Below are 14,714 nucleotides of genomic sequence, written 5' to 3'. Positions count from 1 at the left end.
TTCTGTTTGACTTGATAACCCCAGTATTTACCCCGCTAGACCTGAAAGTGTAAAACATTTTTGTATGTTGCTGCACACCACAAATGAAATATTTCTGTAATGTTATGTTATAGTAACGGCATATGGTATGTGTTTGTGCGGGTTAATTTTTTTAACAATGTCTGAATTGAATGAAATTTGAGCAGCTTGTGGAGTGTGCTATTTATAGGGTTGCCATACCGTCCTTATTTCAAAGATTTGTCCTTATTTTCAAGAGTTATGTCTTAGAAAAGTTCATTGTCCTTATTTCTAAGAAATGTCCTTATTTTTGACTTGAGTCCTTCTTTTGTCTTATTTTCGACAATTACAAGTCAAATCCCTGCTACAAGTAAAACTAAACCTAGACCTAAGCTGTTGTAAGTTGCACGAAGTATTGTTCACGAACAAAGAGTTGTTGAAACAGATTGTTTCTGGCAAAAAAATATGGCATATGTTATGTCAGTGGTTCTTAAACTTTTTTGACTGCGACCCAAATCGGAGTTTTATGAACATCTCACGACCCAAGCCTCAAACATAAAAATGTATTAATGAGACGCAATTTCGAGGCCACGCCGTCGCCGCATAGGAGTAAGCCCATGTCAAAATGGCTGCAGGCTTAACGAGGTCGATTCGTTCGCCAACACTGCATAACACAACACACATTGTGGCTTTGCAGCAGCAACATGATCATTGATAGAAGTGAATCCCAAATCTAAAAATGTTTCCTTGTACGAATACTTACTCATCCTTAACGCTTACTATTATTTCTCCAAGTTCAGTTTCGCATGATTAACTTGTCCTATTATTTCCGGTGCTATGACGTTACAATCGCCTTATGCATAACAGTAAAGTTGGAAGGCTATTGTCCTATGTGGTCTGTATGTGGTAATGGTTGGTTCATTTTACTGTACAACGTGGTAGTGTGGTGACTTTACTACTACATTAAGTTAATTCGTTTGTCTTTACTTAATGCAGTAATAGTTCGTTTGGGCATAATTGAATCACCATAGCGCGACCCATTTTTTGACCCTGCGCGACCCATACTTTGAGAACCACTGTGTTATGTCATGGCTCACAAAAATGCAAAGATTTGTTCAAAAATGTTTGTTTTAATTCGTATGCAAGTTTGATTTTTTGGTTGTCCTTATTTTTGGTTTCAAGTCGATGGCAACCCTGTGTATAATGGTGTGTTTCACCCTGTGACCCCATTAGATCGCCAAAATGGGTCAATTTTTTAAACAATGTCTGAATTGAATAAAATTTGGACAGCTTCTGGAGTGTACCATTTATAGCCGTCGATTGTTGTGTTCAACCCTGTAGCCCTATCATTTACTCCACTACCCCCTACAATTGTGTGCAAATTGCCATTAATAGGAGCTGATTGTTGTGTTTAGCCTTTCTCAGATAGAGAAAAACCGTCAAAAATGTATGAATGTAATAAAATTTGAATACTTTGTAGTCCGTAAAGCATGTTTATTTATGCTCTGTACCGGTCTCTGTGTTTTTACCGAAACGGTCCCCCAAATTTCTCCAGCGGTTTCCCAAAATTTGCCACTAGCCTAATAAATAATTCGTTTAAGCAAATATGGCTATTTTTTGGTATTCAAATGAAACACTTGCGGTCTCTTAAAACTACTTAGCGGTCACCCAAACCAAACCTTAAAAAAAACCTGGTTATGGGTCCCCTTTCCTGAAGCGGACACATATTGATTTTACTCAAATTGTTATGGGTCCCCTTCCCTGAAGGGGACGCATCTTGATTTCACTATGTTTTTTTTTTTCTTTTTTTTTTTTCTTTTTTCTTTTTTTTTTTCTTTTTTCTGTCGTGAAGTTTGTCCATGCACTTTTGGCAACAAATCTTTGTTGGATTTGGATGAAACTTTTACAGATGGAAGATATGGTTATGTAGATGTGCCTTTTGGTTTGTTTGACTCGATAGCCCCAGTATTTACCCCGTTAGACCCCCAAAATGGGTGAAATTTAAAACAATGTCCGAATTCGATGAAATTTGGACAGTTTGTTCATTTTGCCATTTTAAGGCCTCGATTGTTGTGTTTCACCCTGTAGCCCCAATATTTACCCCACCAGCCCCCTAAAATGGGTAAAATTTTAAACAATGTCCGAATTGGATGAAATTTGAACAGTTTGTTCTTTGTGTCATAATTAGGTGTCGATTGTTGTGTTTAACCCTGCAGCCCCAATATTTACCCCACCAGCCCCCCCAAAAGGGTGATTTTTAAACAATGTCCGAATTGGATGAAATTTTGACAGTTTGTTCATTTTGCCATAATTAGGTGTCGATTGTTGTGTTTCACCCTGTAGCCCCAATATTTACCCCACTGGCCCCCTAAAATTGGTGAATTTCTTAAGCAATGTCTGCATTGCATAAAATTTTGACAGTTTGTTCAGTTTGCCATAATTACGTGTCGATTGTTCTGTTTCAACCTGCAGCCCCAATATTTACCCTACTGGCCCCCTAAAATTGGTGAATTTCTTAAACAATGTCCGAATTGGATGAAATTTTGACAGTTTGCCATACTTAGGTGTTAATTGTAGTTTTTCACACTGCATCCCCAAGATTAATGCCACTGGCCCCCTAAAATGAGTGAATTTTTTAAACAATGTCTAAATTTAATGAAATATAGACAGTTTATAAAATACATCATCCATTGATCTCTTTTACCCTGTGAGCCCCACCTTCACCCCAGTAACCCCTAAGTGGGTGTAATTTCTAAACATTGGCCAACTTGCATGAAATTTTGACAGTTTGTGGAATATGGCATTTTTAGATGTCAAATTTGACGTTTTACCCTGTAATCCGATCAGTTACCCCACTAGCCCCTTAAAAAGGGTTAACTTTTTAAACAATGTCATGAAATTTAGAAATTTTTTATAATATTCTATTTTGAGGTGTTGATTATTGAGTTTTGCTCTGCCGTCCCACCATTTACCCCATTAACTCCTGCAATGGCTAAATTTTGCAAACAATTGCCGAATTGAATGTGACTTGAATAGTTTGTACCTCATAAAGCATGATTGTGTCTGCAGACTTTTTTATCGCCCAGTTTAAACAGATAGCACCAAAATTTATCATAGTTTTTTTGCAAAATACATGATTTACAACTTTGCATGTGTGGGGGACCCATGAGTTTCTGCTTGCAGAAACAACTAAGGCTATAAAAGACAGTGGCTGGTATGGGACCTATTAAATAAAGTGTACATAGTGTATGTGTAATGGCAATATGTGCTGAGCCACCCTTCTAGTTTGTTTTGTTTTTTTCTGTTTTTTTCTTTCTTTTTTTTCTTCCACAAGTTTGTCCGACTCGTTTTTCCATCAAATGTTTGATGGATTTTGCTGAAATTTACACAGATTGTAGATGTGCATCCCACTTTGTTTTTGTTGATAACCCCAGTATTTACCTCGCTAGCCCCCTAACATGGGTGTTTTTTACGCAAAGTTTGTCCGACTCGTTTTTCTATCAAATGTTTGATGGATTTGGCTGAAATTTACACAGATGGTAGATATAGTTATGTAGATGTGCATCCCACTTTGTTTTTGTTAATAACTGCAGTATTTACCCCGCTAGCCCCTTTAAATGGGTGAGTTTTTAAACAGTGTCAAACTTGGCTGAAATTTGGATAGCTTGTATAGTATGCCATTTATAGGTGTCGATTGTTGTGTTCAACCCTGTAGTCCCAACATTTGCCCCACAAGCCCCCAAAGTGTAAAACGTATTTGTATGTTACTGGGCACCACAAACGAAAGATTTCTGTGGCGCAATAGTGTTACAAGGGCAACCAGTTGTATATTACTCGTTTGTGGGTTGCTTGGTGGACGTTTTTGCGCCATGGGTGGCTTGTTAACAGCCCTATGACGTCAGAAACATTAACGGTTGTTGCACAAAACACCTCTAGTGGTTGAAATTTTAAACATTGGCGGATTGGGCTGAAATTTTGCAGTACTATTGATTGAGTCATTGTGGTTTTTATATATTTATGGGTCCCCTTCCCTGAAGGGGGGACACATATTGATTTTACTCGAATTATTGTTTGTTTTTTCTTTTTTTTTCTTCCTTTTTTTTTTCTTCCCAAATTTTGTCCGACTCGTTTTTCCATCAAATGTTTGATGGATTTGGCTGAAATTTTCACAGATGGTAGATATAGTTATGTAGATGTGCATCCCACTTTGTTTTTGTTGATAACCCCAGTATTTACCCCGCTCGCCCCCTAAAATGGGTGTTTTTACCCAAAGTTTGTCCGACTCGTTTTTCCATCAAATGTTTGATGGATTTGGCTGAAATTTACACAGTTGGTAGATATATTCATGTAGATGTGCATCCCACTTTGTTTTTGTTGATAACCCCAGTATTTACCCCGCTAGCCCCCTAAAATGGGTGAGTTTTTAAACAGTGTCAGAATTGGCTGAAATTTGGATTTCTTGTATAGTATGCCATTTATAGGTGTCGATTGTTGTGTTCAACCCTGTAGGCCTAACACGGTTGTTGCTCAAAACACCTCTAGTGGTCGAAATTTTAAACATTGGCGGATTGGGTTGAAATTTTGCAGTACTATTGATTGAGTCATTGCGTTTTTTATATTTTTAGTTTGTGTGTCGAACCCAATTAGTTGCCCTACTAGCCCCCTAAAATGGGTCAGTTTTTTAAAACGTAGGACATACTTCAAACAATATCTGGGGTGAATCTAATTTTATAGTTTGTATTCTACATAGTATTATTATTTAAGCCCAGTGCCGATCACTGTGTTTTACCTCACAACACCCGACTTTCTCATGGTTATCTCTTGAATTGCATTATTTTTAACTTTGCATGTGTGGGGACCCATGAGTTTTTGCCTGCAGAAACGACTAAAGTTATAAAAGACGATGGCTAATATGGGACCCAATACAAAATAAGCATAGGAAATATATTTATGTTTTAAAATAGGTTATAGTGTATATGCAAGGGCAATATGTGCTAAGCCACCCTTCTAGTTTTTAGTTTGTATTCTACATAGTATTATTATTTAAGCCCACTGCCGGTCACTGTGTTTTGCCTTGCAACACCCGACTTTCTTATGGTTATCTCTTGATTTGCATTATTTTCAACTTTGCATGTGTGGGGGACCATGAGTTTCTGCCTGCAGAAACAACTAAGGTTATAAAAGACGATGACTAATATGGGACCCAATACAAAATAAGCATAGGAAATATATTAATGTTTTAAAATAGGTTATAGTGTAAATGCAACAACAAAATGTGCTAAGCCACCCTTCTAGTAATCTCTTGAAATGCATTATTTACAACTTTGCAAGCCGGCCTAGTTTATTCATACTTTCAATTATGTTAAGGAGTTTTGTGCATTTGCTCTGGTGGGAATCTTGTCAGATTTTTTTATGCACATGATGTTTTTTGTCACTGTGCTGTCAATTGACATCAGGCGACTGGACACCACTGAAAATGTTTATGCATTTGCGGAAAATGAAATGGAAATAGATAAGTCTAAACTATATGCACAATTATCAACTTCGAGAGAAGACCAAAGCAAAAAGTCTAAAACAAGGTATATATTGGTTTTACCTTCCTTGCTATTCTATGAATGTGGAATTGTGGATGTTAAGTCAAGAGCCACCGACTTGCTGATTAGTGATTAGACAAAATCGTAAGTGTTATTATGGGTCCCCTTCCCTGAAGGGGACACATTGATTTTACTCGAATTGTTTGTTTTTTTTCTTCCCAAAGTTTGTCCGACTCGTTTTTCCATCAAATGTTTGATGGATTTGGCTGAAATTTACACAGATGGTAGATATAGTTATGTAGATGTGCATCCCACTTTGTTTTTGATGATAACCCCAGTATTTACCCCGCTCGCCCCCTAAAATGGGTGTTTTTACCCAAAGTTTGTCCAACTCGTTTTTCCATCAAATGTTAGATGGATTTGGCTGAAATTTACACAGATGGTAGATATATTCATGTAGATGTGCATCCCACTTTGTTTTTGTTGATAACCCCAGTATTTACCCCGCTAGCCCCCTAAAATGGGTGAGTTTTTAAACAGTGTCAGAATTGGCTGAAATTTGGATTTCTTGTATAGTATGCCATTTATAGGCGTTGATTGTTGTGTTCAACCCTGTAGTCCTAACATTTACCCCATAAGCCCCTAAAGTGTAAAACGTATTTGTATGTTACTGGGCACCACAAACGAAAGATTTCTTTGGAGCAATAGTGTTACAAGGGTAACCAGTTGTGTGTTGCTCGTTGGTGGGTTGCTTGGTGGTCGTTTTTGCGCCATGGCAGTTAGGGGCTTGTTAACAGCCCTATGACGTCAGAAACAGTAACGGTTGTTGCTCAAAACACCTCTAGTGGTCGAAATTGTAAACATTGGCGGATTGGGCTGAAATCTTGCAGTACTATTGATTGAGTCATTGTGGTTTTTATATATATATATATTTTTTTTAGTTTGTGTGTCGAACCCAATTAGTTGCCCTACTAGCCCCCTAAAATGGGTCAGTTTTTTAAAACGTAGGACATACTTCAAACAATATCTGGGGTGAATCTAATTTTATAGTTTGTATTCTACATAGTATTATTATTTAAGCCCAGTGCCGATCACTGTGTTTTACCTTACAACACCCAACTTTCTCATGGTTATCTCTTGAATTGCATTATTTTCAACTTTGCATGTGTGGGGACCCATGAGTTTTTGCCTGCAGAAACGACTAAAGTTATAAAAGACGATGGCTAATATGGGACCCAATACAAAATAAGCATAGGAAATATATTTATGTTTTAAAATAGGTTATAGTGTATATGCAAGGGCAATATGTGCTAAGCCACCCTTCTAATATTTTTGATGTGGCAACCAATCAATTGAATGCCCAAATGCTATTCTTTTACCACCACCATTGTAACTAGTTGCAAATTATTTTGCTTTATTTTTGAAACCACCTACCTTTGTGATTTGTGTTTTATTATGGGTCCCCTTCCCTGAAGGGGACACATATTGTTTTTGTCTATATTTTTTTCCGTCTAACATGGATTTGTTCCCATGTTTTGGTCAAAAACGAATGGTTCAAACTTTTTCAAATTTACACACATTATAGATATTGGTCTAAAGATGGTCCATGTGAATTTTGACCCAGTTTGATCCCTCGGTTCACCCACAGCCCCCCAAAACGTGAAATTTGTAAAACGGCTATACTTGCTAAAGTACTTCATTTAGGAATTATATGCTTTGTTGTTTGGTGCAATATAAGGTATTTCAAAGAATTCTGTACCTTAAAAAAAGATTTACCCATTTTCACCCCTTAAACCCCCAAATATTCGTTTCTGTGTAACGCTGGTTTGTAAAATGTGTTTGGTCAAGAATGAGTGCTTTAAATTTATTCAAATTTGCACAGATGTTAGTTATTGTTCCGAATTTGATCCTTCTGAAGTTTGACCCCAAACGACCCAGCGGTTCACCCTCAGGCCCTGAAAACAGATTTTTTTGAAAGGGCCCAAGTGTACTGACCCAAGTACTTAATCTGAGGGTTTCATGCTTTGTTGGTTGGTGCAATGTAAGCTATTCTAAAGAATTTTGTAACTTTTTATTGGATTCACCCATTTTTACCCCTTAAACCCCAAAATAATAAGTTTTAGGCCAGAAATACAAGCCCCAATGTGCTGAAATGTTAAACAATTGTTTGCAGTAGGTTATTATGGGTCCCCTTCCATGAAGGGGACAAATATTGTTTTTGTCCGTATTTTTTTTTCTTTTTTCTGTCTAACGCTGGTTTGTGAGACACGTTTGGTCAAGAAAGAGTGCTTTAAATTTATTTGAATTTACAGAGATGTTATTTAATCATCCAAATTTGATCCTCCTGAAGTTTGACCCCGATTGACTCACCGGTTCACTCACAGTTTCCCAAAACGTATTTTTTTTAAAACGGCTGTACTGACTAAAGTACAGCATCTTGGAGTTTCATGCTTTGTTGTTTGGTGCAATGTAAGGTTTTTTAAAGAATTTTGTATCTTTTTTTTGGATTCACCCAATTTTCACCCTTTAAACCCCGAAATAATGGGTTTTAGTTTTAGGCCAGAAAAACAAGCCCTATGATGCAGAAATATTTAAAAATTTTAACAATTGTTTAAGCAGGGTATTCGTTTAGTATTTAAAATTTTGCCAGTTACCTTTACAGCCCATAATAAGTGTAGCTATCAGTCAGATATAAGTCCCAAGGGAGGAATTCACTGGTTTACGAATAAGGCGACAGAGCGGGAGTGCTCAGCTTGACGTCCGGACAGACGTTTTACGAGACAGTCGTTTGGGTGATTAGAAATCAGCTGTTTTTTGTGTGCAGCAATGCTGTGTCATTTTATTGAGTTATCACGCGCATTTTCAGTTTTGGCGAAGGTTTTACACCTAAGACGTAATTTAAACTCGATAAACGTACTTCGGTTTCATTTATGTCAGGCAAAACGTTGTTGATCAACATAAATATGAAAAAATAAACTTATCTTTTTCGAACGCCGCGATAAATGGTCTTTAAATTCTCATTGTCAGCTTGGACATCGCATGACCACGGGTCACTAAAGGTCATAACGTATCTTCTTAAGAATTTTTCGTCATAACGTATCTTCTTTATTTTTGACAAATCAATTCAATAATCAGTACTTAAGTCATGTATAAATTAGGCTAAATGGTATTGTTGAACACTAAGGACTGCATGCTGTTAAAAACAGTGTTTCTAGGAAAATTTGTGTTTAAAAACTGAACTTGAATGACAATATCAAGGTCAAAGCAAGAGATTAAATTGAAAGTATTTTCCCGTTCTTTTTTGACCGATTTTTTGTAATTGTATGACAATAATGATGCAAAAAGAATACAGACAAAAACTTTCAAAGTTAAGTTAATGCTTTGTGAAAAATTTGTTCTTAAGAATCTAAAAATTACCGCAACATTTGTTTACCGTAAATCCGCGTAAACACGCGTGTGGGGACCCATTAGTTTTTGCTTGCAAAAACAATCATATATGTAGATAAAATTGTGTATAGTATAGTAAATTGGTAAATATCGTATAGAATATATAAAATGGAAGTATATCAGAAAGCCACTTTTCTAGTTCGTTTAGTATTTAAAAATTTGCCTTAATTGGCCAAATACCGTATCGTACGGACCATAAGGCGCGATTTAAATCCTTCTTTTTCCTCATAAATTGGCCGTGCGCCTTATAAGCCGGTGCGCCTAATGTATGGATCAAGTAGTGTTTTATTGCCTACACTCCAGTACCGATACTATTATTATATAAATAAACCACTGTCTTACACAATACACTACGGTAAAAGCAACTAGCAACTGTGATATTCACTAGGCTCATTTTTTTTTGCTCATTGTACTATTGTGACTTGCTTACATTTATTCATAACAAGTCAAAATGAGCTTTATACGGTAACCCATACTCCTTAAAATACGTTGCGTTCTATAGCCCGGTGCGCCTTATGTATGAACAAAAAACTAATCAAAGCAATTTATTGACAGTGCGCCTTATAATCGGGTGCGCTTTATGGTCCGTAAAATACGGTAGTTACTTTTACAGCCCATAATATGTGTACACTGTCAGTCAGATAGAAGTCTCAACTCTCAAGGTAGTAATTCACTTGTTTAGGATTAAGACGGGTGAATGCAGCAGGAGTGCTCAGCTTGACGTCCGGACAGACGTTTTCTGAGATAGTCGTGTTGGTGATTAGAAATCTGCTGTTTTTGTGCAGCTATGCTATGTCGTTTCATTAAGTTATCAAGCACATTTTCAGTTTTGGAAAATTGTATTTCAAAACTGACCTTGAACGACAATATCAAGGTCAAAGCATGAGATTAAATTGAAAGTATTTTTCCTGTTCTTATTTACTGTTTTTTGTAATTATATGACAATAATGATGCAAAAAGAACTTTTAAAGTTGGGTTATGGCTAAAGTTGGTTAAGTTTTTCCTTAAGAATCTAAAAATAACCAGGATGTTTGTTTACCATAAATACGCACAACGCGCGAGTGGGGACCCATTTGTTTTTGCTTGCAAAAACAATCATATGCATAGATCAAATGATGTGTATAGTAAATTGGTTAATATCTAACAATGATTGTGTCCTATTTTTACTGTTACCAAATCGCATATGTGTGTGGACCCATTAGATTATGCTTGCAGAAACGATTATGTTATAAAGTGCCAGGAAAAAGATAGGGACCCAATAAAATGTAGGTGCCAAATATTTATCCATTATAAATGTAGTAAATTGTATATGTGATACATCGTTAAATATGATGTAGAATATATAAACTGGCAATATGTAGGAAAACCACTATTCTATTTGACTTTAGTTTCCAAACTATTTTGTGGCCTTTAGATGAAAAAGTGTATAGTAAGTTTTTTTATGGTTGTTATGGGTTCCCTTACCGGAAGGGAACGCATCTTGATTTCACTATGTTTTTTTTTGTTTTTTTCTGTTTTGTTTTTCCTTTTTTATCCAGTGAGGTTTGTCCATGCACTTTTGGCATAAAATCTTTGGTGTATTTGGATGAAACTTTTACAGATAGTAGATATGGTCATGTAGATGTTTCATCTGCTTTGTTTGACTTGATAACCCCAGTATTTACCCCGCTAGCCCCCAAAGTGTGAACTGTTTTTGTATAATCGAGTGACTGTTACGTCACAAATACAGCAAATGGTTGAATGTGTGGCAATTTTAAAAAGTTTGGCGTCAAATATAGAAATGTCGAAGTCTTTTCAAGTAAATATTTGTACATAAACATTTTATTATTGTTTTTTATATGCTACGTTTATGCTGTACTTTAACAAAATTGTGACGCGGGCCACTTTCTATAGGCAAGCGGGCTGCAGGTTTCCCACCCCTGATGTATATGCAAGGGTAATATGTGCTAAGCCACTCTTCTAGTTGGCATCACCAGTTTGTGAAAATATACTCTTAACTATTTTTGGCCTCAAAGTTTGACCAGGGATGACCCAGCAGTTCACCTACAAGGCCACCAAAACAGGAAATTTTAAAAGCAAAAAAAGGGTACTGGTTAACCTAAAATGGACATTGGTTAACCAGTACCCCCTAAAGTGCTAAAATTTTAAACAGTTGTTTGTATTGGGCTTCAACTTGCTTATTATACGTCCCCTTCCCTGAATTGAACACATGTTAATTTTTCTCGAATTGTTTGTTTTTTTCTTTGTTTTTTTCCCTAAGTTTGTCCGACTCGTTTTGCCATCAAATATTTGATGGATTTGGCTGAAACTTACACGTATGGTAGTTATAGTTATGTAGATGTACATCCCACTTTGTTTGTCTGTCTTACTAGCCCACTAAAATCTGAAATTTGGACGGCTTGTAGAGTATGCCATTTGTGCTGTTGATTGTTGTGTTCAACCCTGTTGCTCCAATATTTACCTCACTAGCCCCAAAGTGTAAAACGTTTTGGTATGTTACTGGGCAGCACAAACAAAAGATTTCTGTGGCGCAATAGCGTTACAAGGACGATGTTATTCCTGTTGTGGGTTGTTTGGTGGACGTTTTTGTGAGGGGCTTGTTAACAGCTCTATGATGCCAGAAGCATTAACGGTTGTTGCTCAAGCATCTGTAGTGGTAAAAGTTTTTAACATTGGCAGATTGGGCTCAAATTTTACAGTACTATTGATTTAGTCTTTGTGGTTTCATATATTTTTAGTTTGTGTTTCGAACCCCATTAGTTACCCTCAGTGGCGCAACTAGCGAAAAATTGAGGGGGCAGGCAACGAACTACCAATACGACTTTCCCAAAAACGATTGTATTGCTAAGTGCGTATCATAGATTGGTCGAATGGTCCGACACGCTTTTCCACTAATAATCTAAAAAAAACTGGGATTCGTCCTTGGATTGTACGGCTTCGAATGCCATGAAAAAGTAACACCTGTAAGTCACAAAGTCCATTGTGATAGTATATTGATGTTTTAAACTAAGGCATTGTTTCGTAACAAATAAACTCGTTCGACTGGGTGTTTACACGTTAATCTTTCAATCTGTCTACTGGTGCTATATCATATTATGTGTAAGTGTCTCGTGATCATTCCTTGTGCATATTTGCGTCAGAGGCATCAAGTTGGAGTGGAAACCAAGTAAATTTGTTAATAATGTCTTGTCCATCTAAGAAAATGAGGAAAATTACATCGTTTTTTCAAAAGTCTGTTTCGGATAGCGGACCAGGAACTGACATGTGCGAAACCAATGCATTGGATAGTTCTGCAAGCACATCTCAACATCAGGTTTTAGATAATTCTATCTCTTCGGGCGATAAGGCTCATCAACAAATATTACCACATGGATCAGCGCCAGATATAACAACAGCTAATAACAGAATGGATATTGGGAACTACATTGCAAGAGGTTTAGCATATCAGCTGGTATAAAATTGGAACTGCTTTGAAAAAAAAAATTAAAAAAATTTTAAAATTGGAAAACCGTGGACACCTTTCGGTTCAGTATGATTTTCCCCGCTACTCAAGAAAAGTGAAGGGAAAGGATAGATTTTCATCCTTTCAATCTGAGTGTATAAGTGAATTTAATTGGTTGGTGTACAGTCCCGCAAAAGAGGGAAGTTTTTGTAAATATTGTGTGCTATTTGCACCAAAAACTGTTGGTGGGTCGGCCCTCGGTCTGCATGTGGAAGTCGCATTTTCTGGAGCACAACACTATGCTACTTTTCTGGAGCACAACACTTGAAAGCAGTTCTGAATTTATTGATAGCATGTGGAGATTCAAAGATAGCAACATATGTAAACCAGACTCCGAGAAATGCGACCTATCTTAGCTGGAAAACAAAGAACGAGTTTATTGAAATCATTTCAAAAGTAATTCGAGAAAAAGGTCTAAAAGGCTAGATTTTTTCGGTACTAGCAGATGAAACAAGCGATGTCAGCAATACCGAACAGTTGTCTATCGTAGTGCGCTACGTCCAAAGTCTTCCAGATGGTACTGAAGTGCTGAAAGAAAGCTTTTTAGGGCTCGGGGAGGCAGAAGATGTGACAGGGAAAAGGTTGAGTGAACAAAATAATTCAGTTGCTCACACAATGTGGATTGGATAACCTAAGGGGGCAAGGATATGATGGTGCAACATCAATGGCCGGTAAATTCAATGGTGTTCAAGCTGTAATATCAAGGCAGTATCCGTTGGCTATCTATGTGCATGTCATTGTATAAACCTGACCTTGTCGTCTTCAAGTAGTATTACAGCAATAAGACATTCAATGAAAACAATTCAGGAATGCATTACTTTTCTATGTGGTACTCCCAAACGTACAGCTGCACTATGCAACGTCATTCAAGCAATTTTTCCCAATTACAACAAGACCACTCTAGTTGCTCTTTGCACAGTCAGATGGGTTGAAAGACATAATGCCGTGATTCGTTTTGTAGAGCTTTTTCCTGCAATTTTGCAGTGTTTGCGCTTGTTGGAGGACGACCGTGACACTAACACCTCTGATAAAGCCGCACTATTAGGCTACAGGGTAAAATCTTTGTACTTCATTGTATCTGCAGTAATTATTAAATTTAAAACTACAAAAGACAACCAACGATCGTCTCTCTGATTGTGAAATGGTGCATGATACCAAACGAATGTTTGAACATGTCCCGACAGTTGCAAGAAAAACGTCCAATGACGTTTACAAACAACCTTAAAATCGCTGACGAAAATTTTATTTTGCGATCGTGTAGAAACCTCCGTTCAAATCCTACTGATGAAGAAGTCGAAAGTTTTTTTATGATAATGTATTCCAGCATTTTATAGGATCTGTCATTTCTGAATTATCCGGGAGATTCAATTTACATTTTCAAAAAGTGAGTCACTTTAGCGATATTAAAGACATGTACGAGAGAGATTTGTTGCATTCAGCAGACATTCTAGGGCAAGATATTTTCCGATGAGCTTTGAAATGGAAAGACACCAACTTCTTTTCTTTGCCTACATCGATTCATGAAACTCTGCCCTATTGTAAGGAAGAAGCCTACCCGAATATTCATTGCTTCTTAAAAAAATTCCTCACAATACCTTGCACTAGCCTACTGCCTCAGTGGAGAGAACCTTTTCTGACCTTAAAAGGTTAAATTTGTGGTGCTAAAAGACTAGCCTACTGCCTCAGTGGAGAAAACCTTTTCTGACCTTAAAAGGTTAAAGTTGTGGTGCTAAAAGACTTAGCGGAATTGCAATGATGGCTTTACATAGAGACGTAATATACAAAACAAGTTGTTGAAAGAATTTTGGCTGAAGCTCAACGCCGATAAACATTTTATTTTTGTGTGTTTACATGTAAATACGTTTTCAAGTTCCAACAAAGATCGTTGTTGCGGTTATTTAGGTTGTTGTATAAATACATCGCAAAAACTTCGTTTTTACCATCGCAATACTTGTCGATAAAGCGATTTACTGCTGTACCGGCGCCTTGTCCTGTCATTTGAAAGTTATTTTTAGCTTTGATGCGAACGAACGTGTTTTCGGCGCTGTACGAGAGCCGTTATGCGCAATAACGCCGATACAAAAGGGACCTGGCATGCCGACGAACCTGCCCCCCTAGTTGCGCCCATGGTTACCCTACTAGCCCTCTAAAATTGGTGAGTCAGTTGGCTGAAATTTAGACAGCTTGTACAATTTACCATTTACAGGAGCTGGTTGTTCTGTTTAACCTTGTAG

General features: G+C 37.1%; 1 protein-coding gene across 4 annotated transcripts in view; it reads left to right on the top strand.

The window, feature by feature from the left end:
* The window catches only part of LOC145213572 (sterol regulatory element-binding protein cleavage-activating protein-like), a 79,990-nt gene that overhangs the window by 35,644 nt on the left and 29,632 nt on the right, over positions 1-14,714 (top strand). For all 4 annotated transcript variants that reach the window (XM_080081914.1, XM_080081915.1, XM_080081913.1 and 1 more), the window contains exon 9: positions 5,365-5,576. In XM_080081914.1, the coding sequence (XP_079938040.1) occupies positions 5,365-5,576 (212 nt within the window). The remainder of the gene's footprint in view (positions 1-5,364; positions 5,577-14,714) is intronic.

This window comes from Phallusia mammillata, chromosome 2, assembly GCF_965637545.1.
Source record: "Phallusia mammillata chromosome 2, kaPhaMamm4.hap1.1, whole genome shotgun sequence".
NCBI classification, from domain to species: domain Eukaryota; kingdom Metazoa; phylum Chordata; class Ascidiacea; order Phlebobranchia; family Ascidiidae; genus Phallusia; species Phallusia mammillata.
Note: the sequence above shows the minus strand (reverse complement) of the source record. Positions and strands in the feature narration are given on the sequence as shown.